Source organism: Oncorhynchus gorbuscha, linkage group LG06 (assembly GCF_021184085.1).
Source record: "Oncorhynchus gorbuscha isolate QuinsamMale2020 ecotype Even-year linkage group LG06, OgorEven_v1.0, whole genome shotgun sequence".
Taxonomy (NCBI): domain Eukaryota; kingdom Metazoa; phylum Chordata; class Actinopteri; order Salmoniformes; family Salmonidae; genus Oncorhynchus; species Oncorhynchus gorbuscha.
Window position 1 is genome coordinate 3,531,276 of NC_060178.1, and position 13,871 is coordinate 3,545,146.

At 48.8% G+C, this 13,871-nt stretch overlaps 1 protein-coding gene across 1 annotated transcript; it reads left to right on the forward strand.

The window, feature by feature from the left end:
* The first annotated feature begins 5,584 nt into the window (after positions 1–5,584).
* LOC124037366 (uncharacterized protein DKFZp434B061-like) lies at positions 5,585–10,867 on the forward strand. The gene is made up of 4 exons (XM_046352070.1): positions 5,585–5,607; positions 6,324–6,622; positions 8,171–9,649; positions 10,863–10,867. Exons 1-4 carry the CDS (start codon positions 5,585–5,587, stop codon positions 10,865–10,867), a joined length of 1,806 nt encoding a protein of 601 aa, XP_046208026.1.
* The last annotated feature ends 3,004 nt before the right edge of the window (positions 10,868–13,871 follow it).

Here is a 13,871-nt window from a genome sequence, read left to right on the forward strand (position 1 = left end):
AACAGAAGAAAGGAAGACAAAATAAGGACAAAAGAAGGACAGAAGAAAAAGGAAAAGAAAGAGGACAACAAAGTGAAACAGTCAGCACTTCTATTGCAACTTCGTATTTCGTCGTCCTAACGTAGTCTACACTGCTATCTGCCCAGCAGCTAGCCAGCTAGCAAACGTCCACCGTCTACCGAATAGCAGCACTGTAGAAACTATTACACTCAACTGAACGACTTGATTAGTGTAGTGTTAGCTAGCTACATAGTTGTCTTTGCTGTCTTCGTATCCAAGATAATTGTGTAGTTTAGAGCGTGTAGTCTTAGAGTGATTATCTTAATTTACCGAGGTTAGCTAGCCAGCTATTTGTCTTCCTTAACGTAGGAGACACTGCTAGCTAGCCAACAGCTAGCCAACGTCTACTGAATAGAACTTCCGCACTCAACAACCCGGTCGCATTCCGCTTCGCTCCACAGGTAGTATCACATTTTCATTTCATTTCATTACAGTACAACGGTTTGATTTGTTTGATCGTAGCTAGCTACATAGCTAGCTACATAGCCGTCTGTGTATCAAAGATAATTGTGTAGTCTAGAGCGATTTTCTAGGTTAGCTAGCCAGCTATTGTCGTTCTTTTAACGCAACGTAACGTAATCAACACTGCTAGCTAGCCAGCTAGCCCCCGAATAGCAGCACTGTAGAAACTACTACACTCAACGGAACGACTTGATTAGTGTAGTGTCAACAACGCAGCCACTGTCAGCTAGCCTACAAAGTCAACAACGCAGCCACTGCCAGCTAGCCTACTTCAGCAGTACTGTATCATTTTTAATAATTTTAGTCAATAAGATTCTTGCTACGTAAGCTTAACTTTCTGAACATTCGAGACGTGTAGTCCACTTGTCATTCCAATCTCCTTGCATTAGCGTAGCCTCTTCTGTAGCCTGTCAACTATGTGTCTGTCTATCCCTGTTCTCTCCTCTCTGCACAGACCATACAAACGCTCCACACCGCGTGGCCGCTGCCACCCTAATCTGGTGGTCCCAGCGCGCACGACCCACGTGGAGTTCCAGGTCTCCGGTAGCCTCTGGAACTGCCGATCTGCAGCCAACAAGGCAGAGTTCATCTCAGCCTATGCCTCCCTCCAGTCCCTCGACTTCTTGGCACTGACAGAAACATGGATCACCACAGATAACACTGCTACTCCTACTGCTCTCTCTTCGTCCGCCCACGTGTTCTCGCACACCCCGAGAGCTTCTGGTCAGCGGGGTGGTGGCATAGGGATCCTTATCTCTCCCATGTGGTCATTCTCTCTTTCTCCCCTTACCCATCTGTCTATCGCCTCCTTTGAATTTCATGCTGTCACAGTTACCAGCCCTTTCAAGCTTAACATCCTTATCATTTATCGCCCTCCAGGTCCCCTCGGAGAGTTCATCAATGAGCTTGATGCCTTGATAAGCTCCTTTCCTGAGGACGGCTCACCTCTCACAGTTCTGGGCGACTTTAACCTCCCCACGTCTACCTTTGACTCATTCCTCTCTGCCTCCTTCTTTCCACTCCTCTCCTCTTTTGACCTCACCCTCTCACCTTCCCCCCCTACTCACAAGGCAGGCAATACGCTCGACCTCATCTTTACTAGATGCTGTTCTTCCACTAACCTCATTGCAACTCCCCTCCAAGTCTCCGACCACTACCTTGTATCCTTTTCCCTCTCGCTCTCATCCAACACTTCCCACACTGCCCCTACTCGGATGGTATCGCGCCGTCCCAACCTTCGCTCTCTCTCCCCCGCTACCATCTCCTCTTCCATCCTATCATCTCTTCCCTCTGCTCAAACCTTCTCCAACCTATCTCCTGATTCTGCCTCCTCAACCCTCCTCTCCTCCCTTTCTGCATCCTTTGACTCTCTATGTCCCCTATCTTCCAGGCCGGCTCGGTCCTCCCCTCCCGCTCCGTGGCTTGACGACTCAATGCGAGCTCACAGAACAGGGCTCCGGAAGGCCGAGCGGAAATGGAGGAAAACTCGCCTCCCTGCGGACCTGGCATCCTTTCACTCCCTCCTCTCTACATTTTCCTCCTCTGTCTCTGCTGCTAAAGCCACTTTCTACCACTCTAAATTCCAAGCATCTGCCTCTAACCCTAGGAAGCTCTTTGCCACATTCTCCTCCCTCCTGAATCCTCCTCCCCCTCCCCCCTCCTCCCTCTCTGCAGATGACTTCGTCAACCATTTTGAAAAGAAGATCGACGACATCCGATCCTCGTTTGCTAAGTCAAACAACACTGCTGGTTCTGCTCACACTGCCCTACCCTGTGCTCTGACCTCTTTCTCCCCTCTATCTCCAGATGAAATCTCGCGTCTTGTGACGGCCGGCCGCCCAACAACCTGCCCGCTCGACCCTATCCCCTCCTCTCTTCTCCAGACCATTTCCGGAGACCTTCTCCCTTACCTCACCTCGCTCATCAACTTATCCCTGACCGCTGGCTACGTCCCTTCCGTCTTCAAGAGAGCGAGAGTTGCACCCCTTCTGAAAAAACCTACACTCGATCCCTCCGATGTCAACAACTACAGACCAGTATCCCTTCTTTCTTTTCTCTCCAAAACTCTTGAACGTGCCGTCCTTGGTCAGCTCTCCCGCTATCTCTCTCAGAATGACCTTCTTGATCCAAATCAGTCAGGTTTCAAGACTAGTCATTCAACTGAGACTGCTCTTCTCTGTATCACGGAGGCGCTCCGCACCGCTAAAGCTAACTCTCTCTCCTCTGCTCTCATCCTTCTAGACCTATCGGCTGCCTTCGATACTGTGAACCATCAGATCCTCCTCTCCACCCTCTCCGAGTTGGGCATCTCCGGCGCGGCCCACGCTTGGATTGCGTCCTACCTGACAGGTCGCTCCTACCAGGTGGCGTGGCGAGAATCTGTCTCCTCACCACGCGCTCTCACCACTGGTGTCCCCCAGGGCTCTGTTCTAGGCCCTCTCCTATTCTCGCTATACACCAAGTCACTTGGCTCTGTCATAACCTCACATGGTCTCTCCTATCATTGCTATGCAGACGACACACAATTAATCTTCTCCTTTCCCCCTTCTGATGACCGGGTGGCAAATCGCATCTCTGCATGTCTGGCAGACATATCAGTGTGGATGACGGATCACCACCTCAAGCTGAACTTCGGCAAGACGGAGCTGCTCTTCCTCCCGGGGAAGGACTGCCCGTTCCATGATCTCGCCATCACGGTTGACAACTCCATTGTGTCCTCCTCCCAGAGCGCTAAGAACCTTGGCGTGATCCTGGACAACAAACTGTCGTTCTCATCTAACATCAAGGCGGTGGCCCGTTCCTGTAGGTTCATGCTCTACAACATCCGCAGAGTACGACCCTGCCTCACACAGGAAGCGGCGCAGGTCCTAATCCAGGCACTTGTCATCTCCCGTCTGGATTACTGCAACTCGCTGTTGGCTGGGCTCCCTGCCTGTGCCATTAAACCCCTACAACTCATCCAGAACGCCGCAGCCCGTCTAGTGTTCAACCTTCCCAAGTTCTCTCACGTCACCCCGCTCCTCCGCTCTCTCCACTGGCTTCCAGTTGAAGCTCGCATCCGCTACAAGACCATGGTGCTTGCCTACGGAGCTGTGAGGGGGAACGGCACCTCAGTACCTCCAGGCTCTGATCAGGCCCTACACCCAAATAAGGGCACTGCGTTCATCCACCTCTGGCCTGCTCGCCTCCCTACCACTGAGGAAGTACAGTTCCCGCTCAGCTCAGTCAAAACTGTTCGCTGCTCTGGCTCCCCAATGGTGGAACAAACTCCCTCACGACGCCAGGACAGCGGAGTCAATCACCACCTTCCGGAGACACCTGAAACCCCACCTCTTTAAGGAATACCTAGGATAGGATAAAGTAATCCTTCTCACCCCCCCCCCCTTAAAATATTTAGATGCACTATTGTAAAGTGGTTGTTCCACTGGATGTCATAAGGTGAATGCACCAATTTGTAAGTCGCTCTGGATAAGAGCGTCTGCTAAATGACTTAAATGTAATGTAATGTAATGTAACAGTATAACCTGTCCTGTCTGGAACTGAGAGGGGTAACAGTATAACCTGTCCTGTCTGGAACTGAGAGGAGTAACAGTATAACCTGTCTGGAACTGAGAGGAGTAACATTATAACCTGTCTGGAACTGAGAGGGGTAACAGTATAACCTGTCTGGAACTGAGAGGAGTAACAGTATAACCTGTCCTGTCTGGAACTGAGAGGAGTAACAGTATAACCTGTCTGGAACTGAGAGGGGTAACAGTATAACCTGTCCTGTCTGGAACTGAGAGGAGTAACAGTATAACCTGTCCTGTCTGGAACTAACAGTATAACCTGTCCTGTCTGGAACTGAGAGGAGTAACAGTATAACCTGTCCCTGGAACTGGTATAACCTGTCTGGAACTGAGAGGAGTAACAGTATAACCTGTCTGGAACTGAGAGGGGTAACAGTATAACCTGTCCTGTCTGGAACTGAGAGGAGTAACAGTATAACCTGTCCTGTCTGGAACTGAGAGGAGTAACAGTATAACCTGTCCTGTCTGGAACTGAGAGGAGTAACAGTATAACCTGTCCTGTCTGGAACTGAGAGGAGTAACAGTATAACCTGTCCTGTCTGGAACTGAGAGGAGTAACAGTATAACCTGTCTGGAACTGAGAGGAGTAACAGTATAACCTGTCCTGTCTGGAACTGAGAGGAGTAACAGTATAACCTGTCCTGTCTGGAACTGAGAGGAGTAACAGTATAACCTGTCCTGTCTGGAACTGAGAGGAGTAACAGTATAACCTGTCCTGTCTGGAACTGAGAGGAGTAACAGTATAACCTGTCCTGTCTGGAACTGAGAGGAGTAACAGTATAACCTGTCCTGTCTGGAACTGAGAGGAGTAACAGTATAACCTGTCCTGTCTGGAACTGAGAGGAGAAACAGTATAACCTGTCCTGTCTGGAACTGAGGGAGTAACAGTATAACCTGTCTGGAACTGAGAGGAGTAACAGTATAACCTGTCTGGAACTGAGAGGATTAACAGTATAACCTGTCCTGTCTGGAACTGAGAGGAGTAACAGTATAACCTGTCTGGAACTGAGAGGAGTAACAGTATAACCTGTCCTGTCTGGAACTGAGAGGAGTAACAGTATAACCTGTCCTGTCTGGAACTGAGGGGAGTAACAGTATAACCTGTCTGGAACTGAGAGGAGTAACAGTATAACCTGTCCTGTCTGGAACTGAGAGGAGTAACAGTATAACCTGTCTGGAACTGAGAGGAGTAACAGTATAACCTGTCCTGTCTGGAACTGAGGGGAGTAACAGTATAACCTGTCTGGAACTGAGAGGAGTAACAGTATAACCTGTCTGGAACTGAGAGGAGTAACAGTATAACCTGTCCTGTCTGGAACTGAGAGGAGTAACAGTATAACCTGTCTGGAACTGAGAGGGGTAACAGTATAACCTGTCTGGAACTGAGAGGGGTAACAGTATAACCTGTCTGTCTGGAACTGAGAGAAGTAACAGTATAACCTACACCTCTGCCTTTCTTTTTCCCGGATTTTTCCTTAGTTCCTGTCCTCGCGATGTACAAAGAACCCTGCTGGCTGTATGTACGGGGACATTATATCCAGAGAGAGCCATGATTCCGTAAATAACAGAGTGTGTTACAGTCCCTGATGTCTCTCTGGGAAGGACGTCCTCGCCCTGAGCTCGTCTACTTTATTCACCAGGGACTGAACATTATAAGCGGTGGATGGTATGCACGCGTCCCGAGTCGGACTAAAAGCCCGGTCCGTCCCGTCTGTTCTGTTCTGATTAAACTATGCTAGAAATAACACACACACAAACAAGACAAACAATTACTGCGAAGTTGGCTGGGAGCAAGGGATAAGTATGCTCGCGGCTTGAGTGTTGTGGATGACGATGGTCTAAACTGTGAGCTCCTTGGAAAGCGGGTTGATGGCTATCCATTAGGCTAGTGCAGAATTGCAATATGAGATGGGAATAGCAATGAAAGCTAGAGGAGGTTTATAACCCTCAGCCTACTCATATCTGCTACGAGTCTCATCCAACAACATCACCAGCTTGTTGCCTCAGGAATAAATATGAACTAATTATGTTGTGTTGGCTATTGTTAGGTTCCAATTTGGAAACTGTTTTTAAACGCGCTAATGATGTAATGTCCAGACATAGATATACTGTTAAGTGATGTTCCCATTTAATTGATAAAATGATATGATGACGCATTGGCGACGATAACTTGATGATTTACCATGGTGGTTGTTTGTGGTTGTGTAATCAAGGTTAAAGGCTTGTGAATAGCAGTAAAAACCGTGTGAATCTCCTGTTCGCCCATGACTACTACCTGGTTACCTGGGGCTTTATACACCTGACCTATAACCTCAGTGAGACTGACCTGACCTTTAACCTCAGTGAGAGAGACCTGACCTTTAACCTCAGTGAGACTGACCTGACCTTTAACCTCTGTGAGACTGACCTGACCTTTAACCTCAGTGAGACTGACCTGACCTTTAACCTTAGTGAGACTGACCTGACCTATAACCTCAGTGAGACTGACCTGACCTATAACCTCAGTGAGAATGACCTGACCTTTAACCTCAGTGAGACTGACCAACCACCTGACCTTTAACCTCAGTGAGACTGACCTGACCTATAACCTCAGTGAGACTGACCTGACCTATAACCTCTGTGAGACTGACCAACCACCTGACCTTTAACCTCAGTGAGACTGAACAAAAGTTATGTTATTATATATAGGCCCCTGGATACGATGGTGGGAAGAGTAACAGTCCAACATACAAACATAGGACAGGAACAACCACAATCCTCTCGGCCCAGTCAGGCGAGACTCAACAAATCTCTCTGTTATGTTATGGGTGAGGAGACAGCCTTTTCCAGTTTCCACCTGTGAAGCTCAGCTCAGGTCCACGACACCACGGGACCAGAGGAACTATTTCATTTAGATCATGTTATGGATACCAGAGACATTTCAGTCTAGCAGCCAAAAGCAAGCTGCTCATTTCAGAAATATTAACAGAGTAAAAGAGAGAGATTTCTGCTGGGTACCAAGCTGCTGTGTGTGTGTGTGTGTGTGTGTGTGTGTGTGTGTGTGTGTGTGTGTGTGTGTGTGTGTGTGTGTGTGTGTGTGTGTGTGTGTGTGTGTGTGTGTGTGTGTGTGTGTGTGTGTGTGTGTGTGTGTGTGTGTGTGTGTGTGTGTGTGTGTGTGTGTGTGTGTGTGTGTGTGTGTGTGTGTGTGTTCTGCTGGCTGCCAAGCTGCTGCTCACTCAGAATGTCTAATGCTTTCTCCTGCAGAGTAATAGGGACTTGGGTCTATGGGTTCAATATACCCACACACACGCATAGAATCAGACAGACAGACACACACACACTAACGCAGAGAGAGAGTGAATTATACATAATGGACTGCTGTACATTGCAAATCACTGAACACAGTCTCTCTCGGTCTCTGTCTCAGTTACTCTCTCGGTCTCTCTCTGTCTCTCGGTCACTCTCTCGGTCTCTCTCTCTGTCTCTGTCTCTCGGTCTCTCTCTCTGTCTCTCTCTCTCTGTCTCTCTCTCTCTCTCTCTCGGTCTCTCGGTCTCTCTCTCGGTCTCCTCTCTGTCTCTCTCTCGGTCTCTCGGTCTCTCTCTCTGTCTCTCTCGGTCTCTCGGTATCTCTCTCGGTCTCTCTCTCTCGGTCTCTCTCTCTCTGTCTCTCGGTCTCTCTCTCGGTCTCTCTCTCTGTCTCTCTCTCTCTTGGTCTCTCTCTCTCTGTCTCTCGGTCTCTCTCTCGGTCTCTCTCTCTCTCTCTCGGTCTCTCTCTCGGTCTCTCTCTCTGTCTCTCTCTCGGTCTCTCTCTCGGTCTCTCTCTCTCTCTGTCTCTCTCTGTCTCTCGGTCTCTCAGTCTCTCTCTCTGTCTCTCGGACTCTCGGTCTCTCTCTCGGTCTCTCTCTCGGTCTCTCTCTCTCTCTCTCTCTCGGTCTCTCTCTCGGTCTCTCTCTCGGTCTCTCTCTGTCTCTCTCTCTCTGTCTCTCTCTCGGTCTCTCTCTCTGTCTCTCTCTCTGTCTCTCTGCCAGGTGCACCCCACATAGGGCTCTGGTCAAAAGAAGTGCACTATATATGTAATAGGGTGCCATTCAGGACGTAAGCCCTCAAGCAGCAGCCCTCAAGCAGCCCTCAGGAAGCAGCCCTCAAGCAGCCCTCAGGAAGCAGCCCTCAAGCAGCCCTCAGGAAGCAGCCCTCAAGCAGCAGCCCTCAAGCAGCCCTCAAGCAGCAGCCCTCAAGAAGCAGCCCTCAAGCAGCCATCAAGCAGCCCTCAAGAAGCCCTCAGGAAGCAGCCCTCAGGAAGCAGCCCTCAAGCTGTAGCCCTCAAGCAGCCCTCAAGAAGCAGCCCTCAAGAAGCAGCCCTCAGGAAGCAGCCCTCAGGAAGCAGCCCTCAAGCAGCAGCTCTCAAGCAGCAGCCCTCAGGAAGCAGCCCTCAGGAAGCAGCCCTCAGGAAGCAGCCCTCAAGAAGCAGCCCTCAAGAAGCAGGCCTCAAGAAGCAGCCCTCAAGAAGCAGCCCTCAAGAAGCAGCCCTCAGGAAGCAGCCCTCAAGAAGCAGCCCTCAGGAAGCAGCCCTCAGGAAGCAGCCCTCAGGAAGCAGCCCTCAAGAAGCAGCCCTCAAGAAGCAGCCCTCAAGAAGCAGCCCTCAGGAAGCAGCCCTCAGGAAGCAGCCCTCAAGAAGCAGCCCTCAGGAAGCAGCCCTCAGGAAGCAGCCCTCAGGAAGCAGCCCTCAGGAAGCAGCCCTCAGGAAGCAGCCCTCAGGAAGCAGCCCTCAAGAAGCAGCCCTCAAGCAGCCCTCGGGAAGCAGCCCTCAGGAAGCAGCCCTCAGGAAGCAGCCCTCAGGAAGCAGCCCTCAAGCAGCCCTCAGGAAGCAGCCCTCAAGCAGCCCTCGGGAAGCAGCCCTCAGGAAGCAGCCCTCAGGAAGCAGCCCTCAAGCAGCCCTCAGGAAGCAGCCCTCAAGCAGCCCTCAGGAAGCAGCCCTCAGGAAGCAGCCCTCAAGAAGCAGCCCTCAGGAAGCAGCCCTCAGGAAGCAGCCCTCAGGAAGCAGCCCTCAGGAAGCAGCCCTCAGGAAGCAGCCCTCAGGAAGCAGCCCTCAAGAAGCAGCCCTCGGGAAGCAGCCCTCAGGAAGCAGCCCTCAGGAAGCAGCCCTCAAGCAGCCCTCGGGAAGCAGCCCTCAGGAAGCAGCCCTCAGGAAGCAGCCCTCAGGAAGCAGCCCTCAAGCAGCCCTCAGGAAGCAGCCCTCAAGCAGCCCTCGGGAAGCAGCCCTCAGGAAGCAGCCCTCGGGAAGCAGCCCTCAGGAAGCAGCCCTCAGGAAGCAGCCCTCAAGCAGCCCTCAGGAAGCAGCCCTCAAGCAGCCCTCGGGAAGCAGCCCTCAGGAAGCAGCCCTCGGGAAGCAGCCCTCAGGAAGCAGCCCTCAGGAAGCAGCCCTCAGGAAGCAGCCCTCAAGCAGCCCTCAGGAAGCAGCCCTCGGGAAGCAGCCCTCGGGAAGCAGCCCTCAGGAAGCAGCCCTCAGGAAGCAGCCCTCAGGAAGCAGCCCTCAGGAAGCAGCCCTCAGGAAGCAGCCCTCAGGAAGCAGCCCTCAGGATGTAAACTTCCATCATCTCAAAAGGTGTATTTTATCACCTATAACAAATCTTTCCATTTATCAAAGGTGTTTTGATGATCGAACTCGGCAACATACTAGTCCACCTCGAATTGCCTAAGTTTAATAATATGACTCTAAGACATTACTATATCGATGTGAAAAGTTACTAGGACCGACAGACCGACCGCAATATCAATGCGGCTCTCTCAAGTGTGCAAAACTCAGGTAGTTAAAGCCACACACATTGGTCGATGGAGGCCCTCGCTATCGACAAAAAACCAATGCAACTCTCTCATGTATGCAAAACAAAAATCAGGTACTAAGGCTTCATCAGGCATAGCGCCCAATTATTCCCTGTAGGCCCTGGTCTAAAGCAGCATGGCACCCTATTATTCCCTATAGGCCCTGGTCTAAAGCAGCATGGCACCCTATTATTCCCTATAGGCCCTGGTCTAAAGCAGCATGGCACCCTATTATTCCCTATAGGCCCTGGTCTAAAGCAGCATGGCACCCTATTATTCCCTATAGGCCCTGGTCTAAAGCAGCATGGCACCCTATTATTCCCTATAGGCCCTGGTCTAAAGCAGCATGGCACCCTATTATTCCCTATAGGCCCTGGTCTAAAGCAGCATGGCACCCTATTATTCCCTATAGGCCCTGGTCTAAAGCAGCATGGCACCCTATTATTCCCTATAGGCCCTGGTCTAAAGCAGCATGGCACCCTATTATTCCCTATAGGCCCTGGTCTAAAGCAGCATGGCACCCTATTATTCCCTATAGGCCCTGGTCTAAAGCAGCATGGCACCCTATTATTCCCTATAGGCCCTGGTCTAAAGCAGCATGGCACCCTATTATTCCCTATAGGCCCTGGTCTAAAGCAGCATGGCACCCTATTATTCCCTATAGGCCCTGGTCTAAAGCAGCAAGGCACCCTATTATTCCCTATAGGCCCTGGTCTACAGTAGTGCCCTAAATAGGTAATAGTGTTCCATTTGGGACACACCCTACTGCATAGCTGTACTGTGTGCTATCGGGTCTGGTGTGTCACATGCATTAGATTAGATTGGACGACCGAGGGGCCCTTCCAGTTAAACCCATATCCCTTTACCTCTAGATCTTACCCACAGATCATTTCTGGAGTTTCCTCAGTACACTCTAGTAGACCTAAGTATTGCCATAGAGAAATGTGTCTTGCATACTTTATGTGTCCCCAGGCTAGTGTGACAGACGGAGGGACCGACAGTAGGGCTGGGAATTGCCAGGGACCTCACAATATGATATTATCTTACGTGCAGATGCAATAAGTATTGTAATTCTCACCATTCTATATGTATCCGGGGCCGCATTAATGCATAATTTTGCACATTTAAAAAAAAAAAAAAGACAAAACGCATACGAAATATCTTGCTGAAATCTGAAAATCTTCTTTATTGTAATTTCTGCACGGCTTCAGACTCATTTTTGAGCTTCAGTTATACTTCTCTACTCTGATGAGAAATCTTTGCTCTCCACGTCAGACCAATCAAATTCCTGTATTCACGAACGGGTACTTTTCTCTGTGCCATTTTCTACAGTAAAATGCAAGATGAACTTCAAGCGAAACATTAGGAAATGTAGCTAGCTACATTCTTTCTATGATAAACATTAAAAATATATATTATGAATATGTAAAAAAAAATACCTTGCTTTTCGTTTTAAGCTAATAGGTGTTACGTAGGTGTGGCTGTTAGCCAAAATAGAGTTGATTGTAAGCTAATGTTACGTAGGTGTGGCTGTTAGCCAAAATAGAGTTGATTGTAAGGTAATGTTACGTAGGTGTGGCTGTTAGCCAAAATAGAGTTGATTGTAAGCTAATTTTACGTAGGTGTGGCTGTTAGCCAAAATAGAGTTGATTGTAAGCTAATGTTACGTAGGTGTGGCTGTTAGCCAAAATAGAGTTGATTGTAAGCTAATTTTACATAGGTGTGGCTGTTAGCCAAAATAGAGTTGATTGTAAGCTAATTTTACGTAGGTGTGGCTGTTAGCCAAAATAGAGTTGATTGTAAGCTAATTTTACGTAGGTGTGGCTGTTAGCCAAAATAGAGTTGATTGTAAGCTAATGTTACGTATGTAGCTCAGTTGGTAGAGCATGGCGCTTGTAACGCCAGGGTAGTGGGTTCAATCCCCGGGACCACCCATACGTAGAATGTATGCACACATGACTGTAAGTCGCTTTGGATAAAAGCGTCTGCTAAATGGCATATATTATTATATTATTATTATATTACGTAGGTGTGGCTGTTAGCCAAAATAGAGTTGCACTTCTGTTGCCATCTGATGAAAATAAAGCTATTTTCTGCCGAATGTGTTGCAGTAATGTATTATCTGTGAAGGAGAACTGTAGTTGACCGGTAATGTATATAGGTAGGACACACCTATAGTTGCAAGTCCCTGATCACTCTACTGAAGCACTGTTGACTTCGGCTGTCCTCATAGGAGGACCCTTTTTGGTTCCAGGTAGAACCCTTTTTGGTTCCAGGTAGAACCCTTTTTGGTTTGAGGTAGAACCCTTTTTGGTTCCAGTAGAACCCTTTTTGGTTCCAGGTAGAACCCTTTTTGGTTCCAGGTAGAACCCTTTTTGGTTCCAGGTAGAACCCTTTTTGGTTCCATGTAGAAAGATGGAAAGGGTACTTCATGGAACAGACCTAACCCAGCCCCCAAGCCTGGGTTCAAAATCAAATACTATTTGAAATCAGCCTAAAGCAACACAGGCAATCCAGACACCAAATGCTCAATGTATTCAAAAGATTTCCAACACTATCTGAACCCAGGTGTGTGTGTGTGTGTGTGTGTGTGTGTGTGTGTGTGTGTGTGTGTGTGTGTGTGTGTGTGTGTGTGTGTGTGTGTGTGTGTGTGTGTGTGTGTGTGTGTGTGTGTGTGTGTGTGTGTGTGTGTGTGTGTGTGTGTGTGTGTGTGTAATCATGTTTCTATCCAACATTTGAAGGAGGTTAAACACAACAGACCTGATGGAAAAAGGCACATTTCTTGGTAAACTTTCCAAATGTCGACAAAACAAAATGCACTAGACAAGGAGGAATCTTTTTGTGTCTGTGAAATCAATGCACTCCACACTGCCCTTTCCTACCTGGACTAAAGGAACACCTACGTGAGAATGCTATTCATTAACTACAGCTCAGTGTTCAACACCATAGTTCTCCTCAGAGCTCATCAATAAGCTAAGGATCCTGGGACTAAACACCTCCCTCTGCAACTGGATCCTGGACTTACTGCCATGCTGATCCTCAACACGGGGACCCTTCAGGGGTGGGTGCTCAGTCCCCTGCTGTGCTCACTGTTCACCCACGACTGTGTGGCGAAGCACGACTTCAACACCATCATTAGGTTTGGTGACGACACAACGATGGTAGGCATGATGACCGATAACAACCTAACAACAACGTAATGCCCTGTATATAGTCTCCACATTGACTCTGTACCGTAATACCCTGTATATAGTCTCCACATTGACCCTGTACCATAACACCCTGTATATAGTCTCCACATTGACCCTGTACCATAACACCCTGTATATAGTCTCCACATTGACTCTGTACCCCTGTATATAGTCTCCACATTGACTCTGTACCGTAATACCCTGTATATAGCCTCCACATTGACTCTGTACCGTAACACCCTGTATATAGCCTCCACATTGACTCTGTACCATAACACCCTGTATATAGTCTCCACATTGACTCTGTACCGTAATGCCCTGTATATAGTCTCCACATTGACTCTGTACCGTAATGCCCTGTATATAGTCTCCACATTGACTCTGTACCGTAATGCCCTGTATATAGTCTCCACATTGACTCTGTACCGTAATGCCCTGTATATAGTCTCCACATTGACTCTGTACCGTAATGCCCTGTATATAGTCTCCACATTGACTCTGTACCGTAAAACCCTGTATATAGCCTCCACATTGACTCTGTACCGTAATGCCCTGTATATAGCCTCCACATTGACTCTGTACCGTAATACCCTGTATATAGCCTCCACATTGACTCTGTACCGTAATACCCTGTATATAGTCTCCACATTGACTCTGTACCGGTACCCCCTGTATATAGTCTCCACATTGACTCTGTACCGTAATGCCCTGTATATAGTCTCCACATTGACTCTGTACCGTAATACCCTGTATATAGCCTCCATATTGACCCTGTACCCTAACACCCTGT